At 39.2% G+C, this 24,831-nt stretch overlaps 1 protein-coding gene across 2 annotated transcripts in view; it reads right to left on the bottom strand.

Moving 5' to 3' along the window:
* LOC134031204 (cadherin-related family member 1) overlaps nt 1-22,268 on the bottom strand; it is a 29,779-nt gene extending 7,511 nt beyond the window's left edge. Inside the window, exons 1-13 of one of the 2 annotated variants that reach the window (XM_062474742.1) lie at nt 22,104-22,268; nt 21,845-21,862; nt 21,644-21,739; nt 13,957-14,102; nt 13,808-13,858; nt 13,634-13,723; nt 13,441-13,527; nt 10,718-10,834; nt 5,453-5,596; nt 5,260-5,338; nt 2,960-3,060; nt 2,403-2,606; nt 845-997 (exon numbers count right to left, since the gene is read on the bottom strand). In XM_062474742.1, coding sequence (XP_062330726.1) covers nt 845-997; nt 2,403-2,606; nt 2,960-3,060; nt 5,260-5,338; nt 5,453-5,596; nt 10,718-10,834; nt 13,441-13,527; nt 13,634-13,723; nt 13,808-13,858; nt 13,957-14,102; nt 21,644-21,739; nt 21,845-21,862; nt 22,104-22,161 — 1,344 coding nt within the window. In that variant the 5' untranslated portion in view covers nt 22,162-22,268. The remainder of the gene's footprint in view (nt 1-844; nt 998-2,402; nt 2,607-2,959; nt 3,061-5,259; nt 5,339-5,452; nt 5,597-10,717; nt 10,835-13,440; nt 13,528-13,633; nt 13,724-13,807; nt 13,859-13,956; nt 14,103-21,643; nt 21,740-21,844; nt 21,863-22,103) is intronic. The other variant, XM_062474741.1, reaches the window with a different exon arrangement.
* Nucleotides 22,269-24,831: the final 2,563 nt, after the last annotated feature.

Here is a 24,831-nt window from a genome sequence, read left to right as displayed (position 1 = left end):
GTCATGTAAAAAATAAATGCTCAATCTAATACGTGATTGTCTTGACTGAATGAATGCGTTTACTGATGCAAAAACTTGGGCCGCAGCGGCTATAGAATAAGAACGCTATTCCTACCACTTTAACCTCCTTGGTCTGTTTCTTGAGGTATTGATTTTGGCATTGATTTAGCCTCCTCTGTCAGTTGTTGGGAATGCGATACAGAAAATACAAGACTATGTTACAGCATTGCATAGCACAAAGGAAAATAATACAAATGTTAATGTAAACATAGCAAACTCCCTTTAGGCAAAACTGTACATGTAGTGCTGTATGGTGAATTAGGCCTATAATTATGCCAACTCGCTCAACCATTGTGCATGTAATGACTTATGTAATCAACTAAATGTCTAGATGTTTGTGGGGGTTAGACAATTTAACAGAAAACCAATATAATACATTTGATCATCACATAAGCAATTGATAATGTACGAAACAGCAAACTGTAGGCTATATCATTTGTTGCATGAATGTACCAAAGCATTGGCAATTTGTAAAAGAAATAGGAGAAATTGCTTTTATGCTTTTTATGATTTTATTTGTGACTAGATGATGTGGAGGTTGACCAGGTACTTTCGAGAATTTTAATTGGGATCTGAGAAATGTAGCATCATAGGCACTGCACTATCCATCTATGATTCCAGAAATCTGTGTCACTGACATCTTACTCACCTACTTCATCTATCTATAGATCTAGGAATCTGTGTGTGTCTTACCAACATCTTAATCACAGACTGCATCACGGGCACTGTGCACTAACCAGGAGGACTCTGCATGAAACAATTTAGCTAACAATAGCTAAATTACCTTGAAAGTTAGGATTGAGCCTTTTTCATAGTCGATGGCAGCACTGTCTTCCACTATGATGGTGACTTGCGCTTCATTTAGTACTGTCTGAGGAACCACTCTCAGTACTCTGCCTGGGCCCACCAGCCTCAGTTTGAACTTCGCATTAGCTCCCTAATCGAAAAAATAATCAAATAACAAAGGAAGTTAGGGAATATTTTTGTGTAAATGCAATACCATATTTCACTTCTTACAGGAATAACATTTGTAAAATTATTGAAGACAGACATTATGGGGATGTTTGCATTCGATAAATGTAGTGGCTTAAAATGTATATCACAGTATAATTCTGAAGCACGGACTGTAATAGTATATATCACGATATAGGCCTATTCGTTCGGGGGGGGGGGGGGATTAAATACAAAGCATCATGACACTTGGTATGATTTGAAATGATTATTATCACACTAGCATTCAATTATCACGCCACACAATTACACTGCACTGAACTGTAAGTAAAGTTAAGAAAATTCCCTAAATAAACAAAACCTGTAATCAATCAAATTAAAGACTGATGTAACCTGTAATCAAAGAACGAATATCATTCACGTCTTACTGCTAAACCTAGCAGTCACGCAAAAGTGAATGACGAAAACAAATCCTTTCTGTTTTCTTTTCGGAGCGTATGTATTCAGATCAAGTGAAAAATTATCCAAAGACTCGGATCCGAAGACACAGTCGTGGTTAATCTTGGTTTCGGTTTCTTCTACCAGTACTGAGCCTATGCAGGTCACGTGTAAAATGAGCCAAAGACTCGTACCCGAACAAAGGTATCGTTCACCTCCTTCAGGTAAAAGATTTGTTCCTCTGCCGTCTGAGTCTTCAGGTTAAAGATTCGTTCCTCGGCCGACCGTGTCTTCGGGTAAAAGATTAGTTCCTCTGCCGACCGTCTTTTCAGGTTAAAGATTCGTTCATCTCTCGTACCCGAAGACACAGAACGAATCATTTCTGTTTTTTCAACAGAGCCGATGCAACAGTCACGATGCGCGGCCATGAGAAAATGAACGAATCACTCTTTGTGAGTACTCGTTACTACGGAGTCATTGAATCGTTCATGAACGACACATCACTATGGGGTACCGCAGGTGTGTCGCATGAGTTGCAAAGCTAATATGTAGCTTTCAACAGTAGCCTTCGTTTATGGGATCACAAGAAAACTTTGTTCAATATTTGTAGTGAGCTAGGTTTAACAAAACAGGGCAGAATACTAGATTCTGTTTGCCTACAATAAACATTTCACAATTCTAACCAACCTGGCATCATTCTTCCATGCTGCATTTTTGACGTCATATAAAACCGAACGCTAAAGCCCGAAAACTACTCCATCTGTCCAATACTGATTATGTGTATGTGGAAGACTGCTTGCGATGTTTGCGGAGATTGATTGCAATATTTGGGTTAAAGTTCTGGCGGTAAACCTTGCCTGGGGCGCCAAATGTGCTAGGACCCCCACTGTGCAGTATTGTGTTTTAGAGATTGTGAGTACACAGTCAGGAATGGTGGCATGGTCCTTCTCTACCTGATCCGAGTCATTGACTGTGATCTTCAAGCCCCTTAGGATCTCTCCAGATGGGGGATGTTCATACATGGTGACCTCAAACTTGTTCTGTGCCCCGTTCTCCCCGTAGAAGGTCGGAGGGTGGTTGTTTAGGTCCACCACTCGAACTGTCACCACAGTGATGGTGTGGTCCAACAGCTCATTGTTTGGTCCCAGCTCCGAGGCCTTTGTTTACAAGAGACATATCCGACAGACAAGACAGACACACACACAAACAGCTACAATTGGTAACAACAAAAATATATATATTAAATGACAAATAGTACCCCCAATTCTCGTCTCAACATTCTTCCAGCTCAAATTTGATTGACAGTGTTTACTGGGGATTACTGGTACCAAATTGGTTGGAAATATCGGTCCGCTCCTAAAGTTTAAAATTAATATTCCAGTGGCACGTAGCTGTCTGTGGTACAAAACTCTCAGAGGGCCTCATTAGCTTACACAACATGTTTATACGTGACAAAACATTGTAATTGTTTATTAAAAAAATCGTACCTATTGTACCTTTTAAGACGTACCTTGATTTTGATTTCATACAGTTCATTTCTCAACTGGACTGGATAAGCAAGAAGAGTTATGCAGCCACTTGTGTCGTTCACAGCAAACACACCATCAGTACCTAAAAAATTAATTGTTCATCCTGCAGTCACAATAGCTACAAACAGAACTATGCAAATTAACAAATATCTTCATTCATTTTGTTAACCTGCCAGTTTTTAAAGTTTTTGTAAGTAACCTATCATCTCAGGTTTGAGTAGTCCAAGCCAATCAGATAACATCTAGCTGTAAAGTTCTAACCTTTTTAATGACAGGTGAAATTTACCAATGGGACTGTGAATTTGCTACTAACTTGCAAAGTTTTGTTCAGTGCAGTGAAAAACTTCTTGGTGAGTCTGACTTATTATACATGTCTAGCATTAAGGTAATATTGCATGGAAGCTTGATGGCAAAGACAAGAAAATAAATGCAAGGCTAGTGATTCAAGATCGAGAGAGAAAATGATGCTAGATTAGTAGGGCACATCACGATTTAGCCTTTTTCTAAATATATGCACTTGGGCGGCATTTAGGGCAGTTTTACGTTGGTTTTAATTTGTCATTATGGTATTAGTGTACATACTTTACCATTTGTTTTGCTATTTAATGTTTTGTGAAAAGTGGTTATAAGTTTAATATATATATATATATATGTTTTAACATGTTATTTCAAAGCTGGTCAGTTTTTTTTCTTCTTTTTAATCTATGAATGGCAAAACTACCCATATAGAGCTGTATGAATAATAATAATAATAAATATAGCTGCAAGCAGCGATGCGGGTTCCTCCTCAAAATGGCAAAATATTATAAAAATGTACATTGTGTCATCTTGAAGCCAATAAGGTTTGAAAAACCATCAGTCAAAATTATATTTGATTTATTGACACAAAGATATTGAGGTAATGTGGACATTTACATAAATACACCCCTTTCAGCCATTTTGTATTGCATTTCTTATTCCATTTCACCCTATATAAAGACACATCTGCCCGCACACTATCCCCATTCATGCTGTTTCCCTCTCTCCCAGTGCAAGTCACGCCAAGGCAGAAATGCGGTGGCCACATGAGGTTTAGAAGTAGCCCAAAAACATGCCTCCCACAATCGACACATTTTAAGCTTACTCAAATCCAAAATTCCATTCTGATAATAATACAATTATTTTAGCTTATTGTTACGTTCACACACTTTGTACAAAATATGGGCATAGTCCTATGTTGTAGCCAGATAAGTAAGAGGTTTTAAAATGCTAATTTACCAATTTTTACTAATTATTTCAGAAATGCTATTGTAAGACATTTTACTGAGTGGGCGACTATAATGTTAGGCAGAAATTAGAAAAGGGAGACTTGCTCATGTACGAGTGGAGACAATAAAGGTTGCCCGGCTGAATCGAGGAGTCACGGAGCCCTGTAGTCTGTCCGTGTGTCTAATTATGATAAATTATAAGCTTTCAAGAATGATCGGTTACGCTATGTGAATCCAATGATCATTACATCCCCCGCCCATGCCGTCATCTCCTTTTATTATGCCTATCTTATTTTATTAATAAATGGATTAGCCTACCATTTGCAGTCATTAATCATTGCATGATTAAGTCATTAATTTGTTTCACTCATGTGTGATAGCTCTTAATGGTTTCCAAACTGCCTAGTTGAGAAGTTGTGTGAGCATAGTTTGGTGTGTGCTGCCACTTGCCATTCAGACACACAGTCTCCTGTCACATGCTTCAGCATTTATGAAACCCTAACTTTTTATACGATTATTAACCATTTCTCTATCTTGGCCATTCCCTGTGAAATTTGTATATATTTGAATGGTCCTAATACCAATAAAATAAGGACTCCTTAATGAATTATTGCCTCACTTAAATGTAAATGATTTAACATTTTCATTTGATTATCTCTGTTTCTGATGCTAATGTTAAACTTGTTTTGTTTAACTAGCTGCGACCACATACATTTTTGTGACCATGTGAAGTCTGGTGATGTGCGTGAGTATAAAATAGCATTTATATATTCAGTTACACTTATATTCAGACTAATATTTGTTTTCTTACTTACATTTATTATCAGAGTTATATATATATATAGTATAGTATAGTATACTGTATAGTTCCAGCTATATACTCAGGAACAACATTTCTATATTTAGACTTACATTTCTATATTCAGGAATTATATTGATGTATCTCTAGTTTGGCCCTTCAATATGTACACAGTATAATTTAATGTGTTCTGCATTTGCACAAACAGCTCCATAGAAATTATGACATTGCTTACCATTAACAATGGAATAATGAATAGGTCTAGGATTGCCTTGATCTCCATCTTTGGCATACACAATTAATATCTCAGTGCCCTGCAAGCACACAGCAGACATTTATGATAATCAAGTATTTAAATTGACATACATGGAATTTCATATGATTGTTATCATATATAGAGTAGAAGGATTGAGTTGTCCAGCACTTACAGGAACCGAGACTTCATAGACATATCCAAAGTAAGGGGTGCCAATAAAGGTTGGCGATGTATCTTGGGCATCAATCACGTTGATGGTGATAGTGGCTGTGGAAGTCATCACCTGGTGCTTGTCTTTTAACTTCCCACCCCCATCCTGAGGCGAAAACGAAAGAAGAAGAAAATGTTTTTATTGGTTGCCATTATGAACTGAAGATCTGTCGGGTTGGTTATTGACTGATGCACTGAGGCCCTTATGTACGCATATTTGCAAACATAGCGTTATTAGCGCCATGGCCAACCTGCAGATAGCGCACGCTGTGATACTTCAGTTTACGTCATATTTACCAAACCTGCAATTCAGCGGGTAAGCAGGGCCTTTCTCCTAGCCTGGTCCTAACCAGACTCTCGTACATTTCATTTGTACAGAGAGTCTGGCCTCGCTCCATTGACAAGCATTGACTTCCTTGTAGGCGGGTACTTTGTTGAAGTTTAAAACTATTGGATCTGCCCAGAGCCACTCTGATCTGCCATAACCAATCGCTAGCGTTCGCCTTAGCCAATTCTTTCACCACTACTCTAACCGAGCTAGCTGCCGTAGCTGCAAAATCAAACTGTTCCCGAACCCCGTGGGGAGGAGGGCCACAACATCATCGCCACCAACAAAACTCAGCAAAACTTGTTCTTGCTCTGGCCACAACGGACCGAATGGCTTCGCTCGCATCTTTCTCCACCGCCATTATGGAACTACAACACAAACTAGCGCACGACAGCCATTCCCTCTGTTCGCTGATTGGCCGGTAGAAAATTAACCGGAGACATCTGACTTACTTACCTCATGGCCAGACCTAGTACAGAAGCAAAATCAAAATTGAGCGGAAGTACGTAGGAGGGCAGAGCCAGGCTACCTTTCTCCGCCCACCGTAAATTGCGAGCATTTAAACGCGCAATTGAATGGGCCTTCTTCTCTCTTTCTACCATGGATCAGCCACCAAAGTCAAAACAGCAAAAACAAAGATTTTGTGATAATAAAAATGATGTGCTTGTTCATGAGGTAACACCGAATTTAAATATTATACAAGGTCGGAATTCCACATTGACACAAAAAAATTCCATCTGGACCGAAATTACAAATTCCAGTAACTGTAATACTGCATGGCTGCTTAATCTGTAACAAGTAATGATTTTGTGTTCACAACTGAAAAAGTGTGATCCTCGTGGCAAAAATCCTTTCAGCTTGTCTCCTTGGCCTATGTCTTCGTCTTGCTCGGATTACTGCTGCTATTTCACCAGGAGGCATATGCGAGGAACAGTGTTTCCTCTATGTTGAGTTATTTCTGCCGCCACGGTATCAGAAATACGGCTGTACAAAATTTTAGGCCGTCTATCAGCAGTGATTGTAAAGGCCGATATATGCTTCTGCGTTTTTCGAAAAACGGACACATGGGAACGCCCTCATCTCCGTGGAACGCCCTCTACGAGCTCTCCGTCAGCCCTCGGACAGCCTCGGACACCTTGACGTGCACCTCCTGAATTTTCTAAAGGCCGATTTATACTACTCCGTTTTCACGGACACGGACACAGGGAACGCCCTCTCCGAGCCCCTCTGAGAGCTCTACGTGCACATCCTGATTTTCCTGACTATCCGTCTGTCCGTCCGTCATTTTACGGATACCCCTTGGCTGTGATTGGTTCGTATTAAGAACCGCTTGCGTCAGGGGCGGGGTTGCCGTGACCAACAAGACGAACCGAATCCTTTGACTGCAATTGCTATAAGTTTTCACAATTCATATTTCAGCTAAACAGTACATGTAAATCAGCATCTGAATTAAAATGTGACGAGAAATGGGCAGTGTAGTTGCTGAAAATGTGCTTATTTTATTGATGAAACGGCTAATTTGTAAATTTGCTCCGACTTCTCGATAACCTAGGTAAATAAACACTCGACGACGACTTACAAAAAACCGTTGTGCCACCTCCTCTTCTGGCGGTGAATTGTTTTCAGCACCCACAGCCTACGGAGAACCATAAACAAAGTCTATCCGTCCGTATCCGTGTGTATCCGTGCGCCCGCCCATCCGTAAACGGAGACGCAGAAGCATATTTCGGCCTTTAGAGTGCATGTCGGAGAATAGCACGGACACGCGCTTCACACCGCAGTTGAGATTGCGTGTGTGCGTCCTTGAGAACTGTAGCGTAAATTGTATAACTTATGTTGTCAGTTCATTTAAACCTGTTATTGTATTAGTCTATAGTTCTTGCTAATTTAAATTAGTTAACTGGTGATTTTCATTTTTTGTATTCTTCCCCTGCTAGCTACAGTAAATTGCACGTCTGTTGATTCGATAGGGATTGCTGCCTTCGCTCACTTTATATTTTAGGTGCAAAAAGCAGATTTCCCATATCTCTTGAAAGCTTCCCTGCTCGACTTTTTTTTGTGAAGATTTGACTGTAAAACTGTAAAATTATGAACTTTGTGACATGAAGTGAAGACATGGCTGCCGCCTAATACTATGCGATCTACCGGGCGACATTCTCACTCAAATTTCAAGACTTTCGTGCCCCAAATCAAAATTCTGATGTGACAAATCAATGGGGAATCGCTTTCTCTCTTAAAGGCTGTTCTCCTCTACCTTTTTGGTCTTTTTAAATCAAACTATTTGTATAATCCGTGTAATTCTCGAGCCGATATAGCTCGAAAGACTATATTTTCCAGACAAACCTGCCCCCACTGCAAAAAAAAATCCTATAGGAAACACTGGCAAGGAAACCCGCCTCCTGGTTTACACCTGCTTTTATGAGGCGCAGAATTTTCATCGCAAAGTAGAGGCACGCTTTCATGTGCGGTTTTTGTACATACCACGGAATACATAATTAGGGGCACTTTACGCATCCCCTCCCATCTCTTTATGGGAAACTCCCACTTTCACTTTGACCCTCCCGTGAATGCATATGCATGACACGGAAAAGCGCAATTTGCCATTTTCAGTTCCCGCAACAGGCTGTCTGCGCTTTTAGCTCAGTGCGGCATGTTTGTACATACCTCACCATCAGCGCTTGACATAAAACATTTTCCACAATTTTGTTGTTGGGAAATTACGTTTTATTTGATTAAAGTTGACTACGGTTTGCTACAATTTATATTGTAGCAAATATTGTATGTTTGTGTATATGTGAAAGTGAGAATGAATGTTGAAATGCGTGTCTCACGGTCAATGCGTGAGGCTTGAAAACCCTGCAATGAGTTTATTATTTTAGATGTGTTTTTGAGAAGACTAGCCTATACAACAGGGTTGCAAACTTTTCAAAAAACCTTGGAGTGAGATTTGGTGGGGGGGTGCAGGGTTTAGATCTCGGCACAAGGCAACACAGAAGACTAGTAGAGGCCGACGTCCAAAAATATATTTTATTATTTAGTAAAAACAATTATCTGTAGCCCCCCTCAGCCTGATTAGCAACCGGTGCGTCGAAACCCTCCCTCTCCCGTTCCACCCCGCGACAGGGCCAACCAAAATGTTACTGCGCAACCCAGCCCCGAAACGAGATTTCACGGGTGTTCCGTGTTCGCGCGTCGTTTCACTCTGTGTATTTGTGCCTCGTTCATTACTCGTTACAACGTTAGCAGAACTACTTGGTCGTTTCCTTCTCAGCGTGAGAAATACAATGTGTGGCATGAGAGCGTGTGAATTGGTTGAAATGCGTGAGAGTTGGCAGCCCTGCTACATTAACAAATATATATATATTGAGATATATAGAAGTCCACCCGCCAAAGTGGCTAGTAAAACTGACTGCTTTACACAGCCGAATTCTACCTGCATTTGGCGGGTGGGCGGGTGCTAATGTCATGCCCTGCTCACCATGCTTTTACGCGCACGTTGCGAAACAAATACGCCTGAAGTGGGCACAAAAGCTTTAGTACATGAGGCCCTGAGGGTCCTGAAAATCTCTGTACACATAATATTGATGTGTGTATTATCTGTGACAGAAGCTGTGAAAAAGGTCCATAATATAGGTGCATGTCAGCAGTTTAACTACTGTGCCTATGTCATATAACTAAAGTTATGTCGGTTAGTTCTAAACAAATGCAAAATGGGGAAACAAACTTCCCATTTTTGACGTTCATGTATGTTGTCATAATTCTGAGATATTTTCTCGTCATTCAGTGATATGTATCTCATAATTCAGAGATATTTATCTCATAATTCAGAGATATGTATCTCATAATTCCGAGATATTTTCTCCTAATTCTGTGATATGTATCTCATAATTCTGAGATATTTTCCCCTAATTCTGTGATATGCAGTTAGAATTGCAAGATTTTTCTCCAGAGAAGAATTATTCTTATTTTTGTATGAATGCAATACGCTTCCGTAGACTGGACATGGTTAGGCATAAATATATTTTTGGGAAGATTGGAGAATTCTGTTCTGATGAGGCACAAAACATCATATGCCGTCTTCTACCAAAGTTCACAGCACCTCAGAACAAGTCTTATTTCAAATGTACTTAATTTACAGGGCACTACATCGCCACTGCTGTTTTATTCTCTTTGAAAAGCACTTTTGTTCTTGGTGTAATTTCTTTGATAATTTATGAATAATTTATATATTTTGTCTGTCAAGAATCACATTACAATTGTGCAAAATGTTGGCTGACTGTTGGCTTGAAAACACATATTACACATAAAATACACATTTTCCCTTAACATATTAGGCTTTAAAGCCTAAGCTACAATTACCACATTTTATGGAACTTACGTTTGTGATGAAAGTAAATTACCAACATTTAGCAATTTTAACAAGTCAGCTATGCAAGTTTGTTTCTTGAGGGTTAGCTGACAACCCCACAGGCTGATAATGACAGGTAGTCTAGTGGGGGAGTGGTTGTAGGTGGAGTTAATCTACTAGTGTTTCCACCCATTAAAAAGTGTGAAAAGTTCATGTTAGTTTAAGGTAGCATATCTTTTTTGTCTATTTTCAACAATAAATGACACATAATTTGAAAGCTTACAATAAGGACTTTCAAAATTAGTAAAAAATTATAAAATTACCATGACCAACTTGAGGACCAAAATACCAGCACCTGTCACTATTATTACAGATTTAGAAGGACCACAAACATAAGTGCTACTTCTGCATGCAGATTACTAAGCTTTTTTCAAAAGCATCTGTTTGCAGGCCCTTCATGTAATTAATCATTTAGGCATAGGACTTGCCCCCTGCCACCCCCCCCCCCCTCGCCAACTGAACCAGGGAGAGGAATGATATCCCCGACTCACCTTGGCGATCACAGTCATAAAGTGTGTTGGCGTGGTCTCATAGTCCAGGGTCTCTCCGGGTTTGATTCGAAGGACCCCACTGTGGCCGTCAATGGTGAACTTGGTGGTGGGCGAACTCTGAAACAACATAGAGATGTTGCCACCAGTGTAGAACCAATGATACAGACTTGACAATGGCGGATTCCTCCTTCAAAATGGCAAAATGTTGTAAAATTGACATAGATAGTTACACTGGGATTAACCAGAAGACTTGAAACTGTAATTTCTCTCATATGTTTATACCTCTGACTGGATTAGAACCCACCACCCGTCGCACATCAGCACCGCATCTCATCCTACTAAGCCATTCAGAGACTTAGACATTTACTTGTTCAGTTTTTGTATCAGAAAATAAGACATTTCTCCAATGGCAAGCATTGTCAGATTTGGTTAAAGATCAAACAGCTGTAATTTAGTCCTATTTATATATGGGACATAAAAACAGGACAACGGGATGACTGGGTTGCTGCTGTAAAGAATAGCTTACTCGAAGTGCTTTAGAATCAGAATTCGTTTTATTCGCCATGCATGTTATACAAACATGGAATTAACTGTGGCAGGGAGGTGCAAAACACTAAACATATACGAAACTTAAATTAAGTAAAAGTACAAAAGTTTAACTATTTTTAAGAACTAAACATTCTAAGAATACAACAATTTAAATATAAAATTAAATATATATAAAAATAAGAGTAAGAATAAGAATGAGCAGCGCGAGTAAAAAAGGTTGTTTGGGTGCCATAACTTGTCATTGAAGGGAATTTCAAATCATGCCTAGCATCAGTGGCGATGTGTCCTGGCTTAGGTAACTGAAATGAATTTGTGCAACAGGCAAGGGATCCACCTGAACAATCAATATACTTCATTTGAGCTAACTTGATTGTGAATCTGACACTACCATGCGTAGACTACAAGTAGCTAGCTACGTGGTGAACCTGGCTTGTTTTGCAGTGGTTTAAACAGTCTCGCTAAACAGTGTTTGGACTGTTGTAAAGGGCTCAAATAAACACTCATTGCTATGTTTTACAATCGGAAGATTGACCGGAAGACTAGAAACCGTTCTGTCAAAAATTGTTTTGCCTTTGACTGGTTTTGAATCAACAACCCTTCGTTTACCAGCACAACATCTCATCCAATTGAGCCATTGAGCCTGGACTTTGCCATGTTCAATAACTGGATAAAAAAAGACATTTCTCCAATGGCAAGCATTGTCAGATTTGGTCCAAGCTCAAACAGCTGTATTTCAGTCATATTTTCACATATCAAGGTGAAACTTTGCAGGGTACTTCAGGGGGGGGGGTGTCACCTTAAAGCCTATTAGGTTTGAAAAACCATCAGTCAAAATTATATTTGATTTATTGACACAAATAAATTGAGGCAATGTGGAAATTTACATAGATACACTTCTTTCAGCCATTTTGTATTTGATTCAACTGTCTTAAGTAACGTTTTTAAATACATCAATGATACTTATCTGTAAAAAATTTCAAGTCAATTTGACCTTTTTTTAAGAGGTGATCGACTTTGAAGGTCTTTGCAAAATGTTGCCGTACAGGAAAATCCATCATGGCGGACCTTGTGGGTCCTTGAGGCTTTTTTGTTCCCAATGAGAAATAAGGCAAGTATACCAATTTTCAGGCATTTTGGAGTAATGGGGCGCTGGGGAAATCACTTAGACTTTGGGCGTCGCTTATAGCGCCACCTATGGGCGTACGTGGGCCACTAGCCGTCTGGGAGTAGTGAGTGACCTGTTGTATCATTGGGCCAAATTTGAAAAAATCGTGTCGAGGACTTTTTGAGCTATTGAGCCATTTAGCGGAGAAGAGGAACATTTTTAATAAGAATACTAACAAAAACAATGTTTCCTCCTACCAGAGGAACCCTAATGAGAATACTTACAAAAACAATAGGTTCCCTCCTACCGGAGGAACCCTAATAATAGTACCAACAATTAAAATAGATTCCTCCTGACGGAGGAATCCTAATTAAAGGCAGAATAGGTCCATTTTGCTAACCAAGCAATTTTTGCTTCAGTTTGAAAGGATTCAAACTAAAATATCCCACCCCCTCTCTTAAAAGCCAATCCTCCAAATATGAACACGCTGCCTGACTAATGCTGGGATTACCTACAGACAGACATATAGCCTGTCCAATCATTGCATTCGGTCCTAATGCCATCCAATCATTAGTGCCAGTCCGACCTTAATTACCTTTATTACAGTCCTGCGACGCCTACAGATATTGGATTTATTTCATATTACTGTCAAACCTTTAGATGTATTGGTTGCTATCAGGATGTGAATCTTATTTCAGAAAATATGTCAGTGTTTCTCAACATAACCTTCCCTGCATTTAAGTAATTGCAATAACAACAGCACATTTATTTAGCAAAACTGTCCTTCATATTGCTGGTGTTTGCTTGTTTGTGAGGTTTTAGGTGTCTATTACTAAATGGATAGCATGTATGTTCCCAGTTGTCATGTGTACATTTGCCAACCTAAGCTTTGACTAAGCCTTCATTACCTTGCTGATGTGTAAATTAAATATGCACAGCTAAATGCACTGTCAATTAATCATTTTCTTCACACAGGTTTTTTATGCTTGATAAACACACATATCTAAATACCAACCGAAAGTTAGAGCAAGCCTGTGAACAGTGTGACTGTAATAGCCATGATTGTCACCTGTAAGTAGTAGGACACACTGCCTCCTGAACCCATGTCCTTATCCACTGCCTGCACTTTGTATATGCTACTTCCAGGGAGAGTGTCCTATAGATGACATTAACATTCAAGGTCATTCCAAGGTTAATTCAATAATATATTCAGAAACATACTGTGGTGAAGCAAAGCTGTCACTAGAAGATTTAACACAAACCTCTGGGATAGCAATGACAAAAGGCATATTTTGGAACTCTGGTCGCTCATCATTGGAGTCAGTGACAAACACCCTTATTGTCTCAATAACCTGTAGAAGAGAAGATGACAAATTAATCTCAGACAATATTTAGCCTTTTGTGGACAATATATTCTGTTTGTCAATAAAGCTTACCTTATTCCGACCATCAGTTATGCAGACAAACACTGAAAGTTCATCTTGTTCCTGAAACCATCCCCCCCAAAAGGTGTTTAGGCAAACCATAGGACACATGATTACATTGCTGTTACACACATCCTCAGTCTGCACTGTTTTGTACTCACCTCTCTATCTAGTTCCTCGATTAGGGTCACATATCCTGACTTAGGGTCCACTTTGAAGTATTCTGTAGAGCCCTTTTCAAAATCCAGCCCATATTGTACTTCATCCCCCTCTGGGTCTGTACCATTCAGAACATATACATGTGTTCCTGTAGCACATGAGAATGTGTTGAGTATATTGTTTTGATAATTGACATGCATACACTATACAGTCTGGTGTTATTTCACAAAGTAGGGTTAACATACTGAGTTCAAACCACAACTCTGGATTGACTGACTGAGCAGCCAAACTCAGAGTTGAAAGTTTCAGAACAGGTGGTAATAATTAGTTCAGTTGACTCTTGAGTCTAATTAACCCTCAGTAAAGGTCGTGCATGAGGATATAAAAAGCCCTCGTTAATGGAACACAGATAACACTATTAATCATGGCAACCGCCTATTTCTCCTGATTGGAATTAGAAATATTAATGACTGAATGACCGAATATGCAGGGTTTTTCCTGCATAGAGAAAATTTTGGCGCGCGCCAAAGCCATTTTCCCGAGCGCCAATGACAAATCCCGAGCGCCAAAGGCAAAAAAAAAGTCAGCGAGGAAGAAAAGAAAAAAAGCTGTGTTCATCACGCGTGCAATGCATGTCAGCGAATATGTTCTCAATAGTATGTTTCAAGTAGGCTACAGCCGAACCCTCGTTCTGTTTTTATCAATAGTAATCGAGTTGATAAGCGTGTCTTCTTGTCTGATCAATACGTAACTGTGAGGTGCGCAAATGGACAGAGCGGCCAGTAAACTGTCGTTCCGCTGCGAGTGCCAGCCCGACGTGCACAAATACACCTGTAGAAAATGCAAATTAAATTTCCACTCAAAATGCTGACAAAAGTTTGATTTAGGATTTCCAACGCAGCCTCCATTGGTATTCTTAAACTGGAATATATAGTGCAGTGTTTCCTCTATGGCTAAATTTCTGCCGCCACGGACCGGTATCAGAAATCAGGACCATTTAGCTACAATAAGTTGTTACGTCAATTATTAATTGGCAGCATTTATGCCATTTAGAACATACTTTATGAGTGTAAGGTGTCTTTAAGTAGCCTAACTCTATTGTTTTAGGGGAAATAGGATGAAAATATGTGCAATATTACATTAGCTAAGTTGTTTCATACAGAAGGATATGCTTGGTGTAGATTAATGGTGCCATTGTCACATAAATATTCGTTTATCGGGTATCATGATGTCGTGTATTTGAAGGTTACCGCCAGTAAGTAAGGCTGATGAATACGTCAGCTCTAACGTTGACACCCAGCTCGCTAGCTCTAGCTTGTTCATTCGCTCGCGCAATTGCGTAGCCGTTAGCTCCGAGGTTATAACTGTCACATTAGCATTGGGAACCTGACCTTACAAATAGTTAACTATAGTAAGAAAAATCCTATTCATACCTTTTATCTTTCATATCCACATCAACCGTAAATACTTAACATTTACATGTACAACTACATACACCAGTGTAGTCTCACCTGATTGTTGGTCTTGGTCAGCTACCGTACCGTACAAACCTAGCTCTAGTTAGCTCTATCTATCTGTAACTAACGCTAAAACTAATCTAACTACAATATACAATAAAATACCTACAATAAATGACACTAAAAATACTAATCGAAAACGATTTATTAAACTACATATAATATTAAACTATTCTTACGCAAAAAATTCACAAGCTAATATACACTATCTAAATAACAACTATCAAAAACGATTGGGCTACTATATATAAAATATTAAATAACGACTGTAATAAAACTTAGATAAATACTAGCTAAACTCCAACTCTTATCTCTAGGTCTACTTTTTCCCATTGGCTATAATGGATGTCAGATTTGTCCAGTAAGTACACACAGACGCGGCCTTACCTATGTTTCACCCGTTTCAATTGAAACGGGCCCCGCCCTCCAAGGGGGGCCCCAACAGACCAGCAAAAATCCCATTAATTTTCTCCGTAGGATATTGATTGCCAGCCATAATGTCTGAACCATCCAAGGTAAACTGACCACGAGCTACGAGGTTGTGAAACGAAAGTTTCTGCTCCTATAAAAGCCACAAGTCCGTATGAAATCAACCTTGGCCGGGTTTCCCAGATTCGTTAAGAAGCTCTAAACGCTAAGAGCTTCTTAGGAGCGTTCTAAGAGCGTTCTCTTAGAACGCCCGGCCCTTGTTAGTTGCGATCTTCTGTTGAAATACTACATTACCCACAATCCTAAGCAACACAACACTGACTCATATCTCTGATTGGTCGAACTCGCGATTACCATGGCGACGTTTAGCGCCCCCGCGACCGGCTTAAGTGATCTGAAGGTTAAAATGTTAGTTTTGAGCAGGAAAAGAAATGAAACGTACATATGCCAGTGGTGCTGAAAAACGAAAGATATTGGACAGCAAAAGAAAAGCCTTATCCAGTCTACCAAAAGTGACCTCTTTCTTTTGTCCAGCATTTGTAGAGCTAACGTTAACCCTACCGGCGACAGCAGCGGTGCGCCCAGTGAGCTGCATGTCCACGGTGCTAAAATAACGTGGAGCCCATCGTTGTAGCTCTACTTATGATAAGTTCGGTTCAGTTTCAGTCACTATTTTTCTTATTTGCTTTTGTTAAATAATTCAAGTTGAGGGGATGTTTGAGCTGTTTTGGGCAATATATTTTCAGCTGAAAATATACTGCGCTAATCAATTAAGCAGTGAAGTTGCCGTGCGTGAAAGGGCGAGGCTTATTCCAACGTAAAACGCTGTATAATTGTATATCGTTTTAATCAAATAAGGTTGGATTATTTCTATGTTGAGCTGCCCTGTTCTTGAAGCTGAAAGTGCACGTAATAAAATAATATACCATTGATGCAAACCAACAGGAATCCTTGCTTTTTCTGCTCTATTATGTTTATGTTTTATGTGGGTAGGACCCCATATTAGTTATTGAAACGGGCCCCCAGATGCTTAAGGCCGCTGCTGAGTACACATTTTGAGACTTGTATGTATAAAAGCATTTAGTTTCAAATGGACAAAATGTTATACTGGTAGTGTGGAGATGGCTGACAGTTAAAAAAGGTTTTTAATTGGAGAACATTTATAAAATGTAGCCACTGAATGGTGTTTAATTAAGCTCAACATCACAATTGCTAGTATTGCAATTATACCATAACGGTTTGAAGTCTATTTTTATATTTCATCTTCAGTTACTGCTTATTGCGTTTGGTGCCTGCTGGTTTGCACCTAAATAAATGTAAAACATTTTATAATGCACGCACACACAATTAAATGTTGAGTAAGTGGACCACTCAGGATGTCAATTTTTTCACTCGGTCAGCACTCAAGTTCTTTTGATGCTGCGGTCGGTGGTATTGCCTTTTTCATAAATATTAGTTAATATCAGGGTTTTTCCTGGGTCAAAATGGGTCTTCGGTGCTCCAAAAAAATAATAATATATGTATATATATATATTTTTTTCTAATCAATGTATTTATTCCCAGGTGTTTTGCACCCGCCGAAACTAAACCTATATTTCGGAACAGGTGTTCCGAAATATAGGTTTAGTTTTTTTTTTTTTGGAGCACCGAAGACCCATTTTGACCCAGGAAAAACCCTGATATTAACTAATATTTATGAAAAAGGCAATACCACCAGCAGCATCAAAAGAACTTGAGTGCTGACCGAGTGAAAAAATTGACATCCTGAGTGGTCCACTTACTCAACATTTAATTGTGTGTGCGTGCATTATAAAATGTTTTACATTTATTTAGGTGCAAACCAGCAGGCACCAAACGCAATTAGCAGTAACTGAAGATGAACTAGAGAGGGTACAATTTCTGGGGAAATTGTAGGGTGTGCTTGCTTGCGTCGGTTGGACAGGGGTCAGTTTTTTAATGACATTTTTACAACTGATATTTCTGTATTTTATATAAAAATGCATACTTATTATTTATAAAGATTACATAGATTTAAAAGCATTTTTTTTTGCTGCTCATTTACAACTGAAAATACGAGTGAAGTGTAGAATGAAATAGATGTCTTCTCATTTCCCCTGCAAGAGGCAGCCTCATCGTTGAATCAAAACGAATAAATTTGGCAGACCGGTGTACAAATTGACCTAATCTCTAAGACTTAAACGTCCTTTTAAGTTTTCCCTTCTCGTGATATTTTCAGGCATTTAGCCTACTCATATTGCATTCATTCATGAATAAAGAACCCCCTTTGAAGATTATTCTACGACGTTACCGGCAGTAGAAGATGGAATCGCGATTCAAACAGTACCATCTGCTAACTGAAAATATGCCCCCAAAAACGTAAATAAGCTTGACATTTATTTAGTGGAAAATCGCTCATTCATAAAAAGCTCACTGGTAGCGATCATTGTCAGTAACAACGCAAAATGCGATATAGCCCTGCGTGGAGAAGCTGCCCCGGTAAATTGTACTACTACGGTACAGTACTAGACTACTGCTGTGTTCGTCTCGGTAGCTATTGCGTTGGTTGAATTGGATTTAACGTTCCGTTGTACGGTTTAGGCTGAAATTAATTATTTTCATGAACAGATTGACAAAGTTTAGGCTGTGGCAATGAAGTTCAGGTTAGTGGTTAGATAGACTTTTGATTTAAGTAAGGGGAGTGCCGAACATGTTCTGTCGCCGTTTGACTTCCTACAGCTGTGTAGATGTTTTTGTAGTGTCTCGCGTAGGCTACAGCGTTGCAGTGATACACTGGATTGAAACCACAGGTAATTCACTCACAAATCGTTTACTTGTAATCTAATGTCATAATAAATCCTACAACGAAAATGTATATGTGAGGAATGTTTATTTTAACGATTGAAAACAGATAACGCTACATCATAGACCACTGTAGTATGTGTTGCCCGGGCAACACAGGCTAATGTCATGATGCTAATACTTCAGTGAAATAGTAGACTACTGTTTCCGAAAGTAGATGTACTTCCTTAATAATATCAGCTTATACTGTACATTACACATCACAATTGTGTGTCATATCACAAAGTAAAATGAGTAAATAGTTATCACCCTGGCCTCTTTGCTTGTGGCGTTTCTGCAGCTGCCTTGCAGTAAAGCTATAGTTAGCCTAGCTATCCCCCAAGTTAACAGATGCGAAACGAATGTTCTGCCAAAGGTAGTCACGCGTGTTTTCGTGACGTTAGTGACGTAGTGACGTTAGTAACGTCAGTGACTGTGGCTAGCAAATTAGCCACCGTTAGCTTCACTTTTCGCCACAAAAACTTAACTTCAGCCTAAACCATGCAACGGAACGTAAATTCCAATACAAGCAACTCAATCGCTACCAAGACGAAACTTTTGACACCTACGTTGTCTATGTAGGCCAAATATTGACTGAGTTTTAGGGGGGCGAAAATAAACAATAAATAATAAATAAATATATATGTGAGACAACAAAGGTTGTGCTCTCGCCGAAGGCTTGAGCACACCCAAATATAAAAATAGACTTCAAACCGTTATGGTATAATTGAAATACTAGCAATTGTGATGTTGAGCTTAATTAAACACCATTCAGTGGCTACATTTTATAAATGTTCTCCAATTAAAAACCTTTTTTAACTGTCAGCCATCTCCACACTACCAGTATAACATTTTGTCCATTTGAAACTAAATGCTTTTATACATACAAGTCTCAAAATGTGTACTTACTGGACAAATCTGACATCCATTATAGCCAATGGGAAAAAGTCACAGTCACTTTTGACACTTTGACAGACGATTGCCTTCGAAATATTCTCAGCGTCACCGATGTTATATAAAAAACTTTACACAAAGTGCAAAAAAAAATCACGTTTGTAAAAAAGTGCAACACAAAAAATGTGTTCTACACTGAGAGAATGTCCATGTTGTGTCATATGAATGATATGACATGGCCAGGGCATGACATTAGCACCCGCCCACCCGCCAAATGCGGGTAGAATTTGACTGTGGCGGGTAAAGCAGTCAGTCTTACTAGCCACTTTGGCGGGTGGACTTCTATATATCTCTATTTTTTTTTTTTGTGTAGCAGGGCTGCCAACTCTTACGCATTTAAACCAATGTACACGCTCTCACGCCACACATTGTATTTCTCACGCTGAGAAGGAAACAACCAAGTAGTTCTGCTAACGTTGTAACGAGTAATGAACGAGGCGCAAATACACAGAGTGAAGCAACACGCTCACAACGCGCGAACACGGAACACCCGTGAAATCTCGTTTCGGGGCTGGGTTGGGTTGCGCAGCGACATTTTGGTTGGCCCTGTCACGGGGTGGAACGGGAGAGGGAGGGTTTCGACGCACCGGTTGCTAATTTGGCTGAGGGGGGCCGGAGATACTTGTTTTTACTAAATAATAAAATATATTTTTGCCTCTACTAGTCTTCTGTGTTGCCTTGTGCCGAGATCTAAACCCTGCACGGGTGGAGCCAGGTTCACTGTAAAACTGTGACAGCCCCACCAAATCTCACTCCAAGGTTTTTTGAAAAGCTTGCAACCCTGTTGTATAGGCTAGTCTTCTCAAAACACATCTAAAATAATAAACTCATTGCAGGGTTTTCAAGCCTCACGTATCGACCGTGAGACACGCATTTCAACATTCATTCTCACTTTCACACATACACAAACATACAATATAAGATAAACATTTGTTTGTTGGACATTTGGGAATCGGAATTGATTAATGATGTTGTTTTTAAATATTTAAGTTGACAAAGGAGTTTTTTGTTTTGTTTTTTCAGTTTAGTTTAGTTCATATATTCAGTTTAGTTCATATATTTTGTAGGCCTACTACATTTTATGTAATCTTGTGAAAGGATTGTAAAACTACATGTGAAAGGATTGTAAAACTAGTTATTCAAGTAAATTGTAGCAAACCGTAGTCAACTTTAATCAAATAAAACTTAATTTCCCAACAACAAAATTGTGGCTAATGAAATTACTGAGTGGCTAGTAACTTTGGAAAACCACTAGCCACAGTGGCTGGCGAGCAACATTTTTTATGTCAAGCACTGGATATGGCTGAGAATATTGTTCAGATAAATGATAGAGCTAGATTGATTGTTAATAAAAACGGTAATGCTCAATTATATTCATCAGGGAATGATAAACATCCAATCAGGGTCTTATCACATGTCTATCTCCTGACAGGGATTTCTGCAGTATTTGTGTTTCCAAATTAACTGTTTCTTCGAGAAAAAGACACACCATATCTGACACATTCAGATAGCAGGTTTCAGTTAAAGAGTAGGACAAACTCAGGGTTAGTTGAGTAAAACCTCCTGGCGAGCAGTTTAGCTTCATGGAGTATGTTGCCGTAGTAACTGACTCAGAGAAACGCTGAATTGGCTCTTTGAAATCGTAAACCCAAGGTTTCCATCAATTCTGAGTCAATTTAGAGTTTTCACTAAACCCGCTATATCTACAGTAGTCAAGAATAACCTTGTATAGATGTGTATTGACTATTTAGTGACAACATATTTAACAGTATGTGAAGGAGTCTGGCTGTTTCACTGCTCTCCTTTGTTTTCTTACTGTATGTCCCAATCTGGAAGGCATTACAATAATAATATGCTCAGTGCCGCTATTACTTTTCATATGTAAACTTGGTGTACAAAGCATTTAAACATAATCTTTGAATTACAAATCTCTGAATAAAAATATACTAACCAATTGGTGTATCCTCCGAGATGCTGAACAAAGCCATGTTGCCATTCGAACTGCTAGGTCCATTATCGAAAAAATAAGGTGCAAAGTCTAATTGCCCTGATGATAAACAAAATTAGTCATATCATATATATTGTACCAATGTCATATTTTAAGTATAACTATATTTTACTACGATATTGATTCAGTAATTATTGAACTCACTTGCCAATAGGACAGATACTGTAAAGAGAAGAGTGTGTACAGTCCTTAGGGGCCATATATAAGGTCTATACAGTATCAATACCACACAAGCAAATACAGTAAGTACCGTCCTACTTACTTATAGATACTACACTCACATAACGAGATGGGGTAAGACATGGGGTGATAGGATTAATGTTATAGTGACAAGATAATACTGTCAGGCATTAACTCCTAACCATCGCATAAAAGGACACCAAAATTTAAAAAAAATACCTACCCAAGAAGAAATGGACCAAGAAGAACAGAAAAACAGAGGCTCTCTTTTCGCTATTCATCCCGGTAGAGAGACAAGGTTGAGCTGTATCATGCGGAGGGCTTTGGGTAGGGAGGTTAACCAAATACCCTTTTGGAGACGTCTAGTATGTGGCACAGTGGAAGAGAGGCTGGAGCAGATTCTCAGGCACTAATCCAGTGACGCATTCTTTACCCCGCAGACATCTTATACTGTACGTGTCTGCTTCTCCCACTTGTTCCCCGCTCTTTCCTACACAGAGCTAGACAAATATCACACTTGTCACTACTCAATAGTGTGATCACACCTTATTGTTGATAACATAATCGTACAATCAATTAATTAATTGATTAATTATCGAAACGGTTAAACATAACATATTTGGGTCCTTTCTTTTTTCTTTGTTGTTTAATTTTCTATCTATGAACCACTTGTTTAATTATCTCTAAACAAATGCATTGTGAAACCACCAACTTAACCATTTAGAAATGAACTTTAAATAGTGTAATAGCTTCTCAATCTATTTATAAGTGACTAACTATTAAATGTGTTAACAAATTCTGAAATAAAATGCTAGTCAAAAGTCTAATAGCAAATAAATGTATGTATGAATCAAGGTAAATAAGAGGTAAGGGGGTAAGACCTGCAAGTTTGTCCCTGGGCTCTGGAACGTGACATTATTCAGTGTTGATTCACTCACTTAGAGGTGCAGTTGTGTGCACATCCTCTATTCACATGTTTAAAAATAGTGGGTGACGGTTGATGACAGACTTAGCACCAGTGGCCAGTCACAAACATCCACAGTTCCCCTAATATATGCAGTAACCATGAAGGGTTTTACTGTCTTACAGTCCAAAAGGACCAAATGAGAGCTTACTCACTTACATTTACATTTATTCATTTAGCAGACGCTTTTATCCAAAGCGACTTCCAAGAGAGAGCTTTACAAAGTGCATAGGTCACTGATCATAACAACAAGATAGCCACAAAAACATTGCGAGTAGCCAAAACATGAAGCACACATTGTGAACAACCAAAGTAAGTGCCAAAGGGAAGAACCATAAGAGCATGTAGTTAAACAAGTTACAATTAAACAACATGAACCGCTATAAGTGCAAGTGTACCTGTGGAAAAAGCAAGCAACAATAATAAAGCAATATATCACAGCGAGTACAAAATTTAAATCAGTTACCACTAATCACAAGAGCAACAAGTCTCTAAGCAAGAGTCATTGTGATCCTTGAGGAAACTAACATCGGGTCAAGCGAACCATTCCTAAGTACCGTTGTACTCCCGGACTCACTTGACATTTTTCTGCCGCATAACCCGTGCCCACACAAACATGCTTAAAGTACCACAACAAGGCACGTGTAGGGCATTAGCCTTTTCCAGTGTTTGAAACACATCGCAAAAATTATCTGCAGCCAAGCTTCCAAGGTTTTTTCTTCCATTTCATCCGCCATATTGTCTTTCAACACCATTTATCATACACGTCATGTACAGTATATCATTTAACAGATTTTAACACACCAAAGCAGTGAGCCTGCAAATGTATTTGTTTCTTTTTTTTAAAGCACCTGCATATTTACAGATGTTAGCATCTGTTGCAAGTGGACTAGTTCTGAGGTTTAATTTAGTGGAGTGGGCAGATGGTGGACAAGAGGATTAGCATGCTAATCTTTTGTCATCTGGTGCTGCGCAACACCAGTCTATGGGGAAGTAGAAGGTGCATCCTGTCTGTCGCTACTATCTAGTTAGGGCCAGTGACTAGACTGAAAAATACTGTACATGCACATGTAGCGGTTGTTAGTACTCCTCGTGCGTTGTGTCTGATGTCACCATGAATGCAACGGACATGGTCTTGGAAGCTCTGTCAGGCTTTTCCGGACCGTGTTCATCCATCAACGTGAATCGAACCCGCCATCTCTGACTTCCAAAGGGCGACCACTACCAGCTACGCCAACGAAAAGCTAGCTCTTCGTTGACGCGGGTGGCCTGCTACATACTTGAGGAGTGAGTTTCACCGATTCACACCGGCTACACACACATAAGTCTGAAAACATAAAAGGTGCAAGGATATTGTTCACACAACACTCAAAAACAATCTGTCTCCATTACTGTGTTCATCCCCTCTCTGTTGTTCAGTTCGATGTCACAGAAAATAATGAGAGCAAGCAGTACAACAGAATCCACTGATCAAGTAAAATAAATAAGCCTATGGTCCACACCTCCCTGTGTCACCAACCATCTGTGGAGGGGTATGGAGTAAAAAAAGGTACAGTAATATTTTGCATCTGCAAAAAGGTTTTGCATCTGTAAAAGAAAGTGTTGGTCAAAAATATATTTCACATATACCAAACTTTTTTACAGATTCAAAAAATATTTCTACAGATGCTAAACTTTTTTACAGATGCAAAAACTATTCTTTGGATGCAAAACGTTTTTACGCATGCAAAACTTTTCTACAGATGCAAAACCTACAAGTGTGAAACTTTGGCCGTGTCAAAGTCGTGCCAAAATGTTAGCCTATCAGCACGATGCTTGTTGACTAGCCAATAAGACTGCTGTCCACCGACCATCCAATAGGCCTTTATCACAGTCCGCAGCAGCATTGGACCCACAAAGGTTGACTACATTGCTTTTAGATCTTCCTCACACCAACAACGTTTGTAAGTTTGTCAATAATCATTCTCAAATAAAGATATCCAAACTT

This window comes from Osmerus eperlanus, chromosome 12 (assembly GCF_963692335.1).
Source record: "Osmerus eperlanus chromosome 12, fOsmEpe2.1, whole genome shotgun sequence".
NCBI lineage: Eukaryota > Metazoa > Chordata > Actinopteri > Osmeriformes > Osmeridae > Osmerus > Osmerus eperlanus.
Note: the sequence above shows the minus strand (reverse complement) of the source record. Positions and strands in the feature narration are given on the sequence as shown.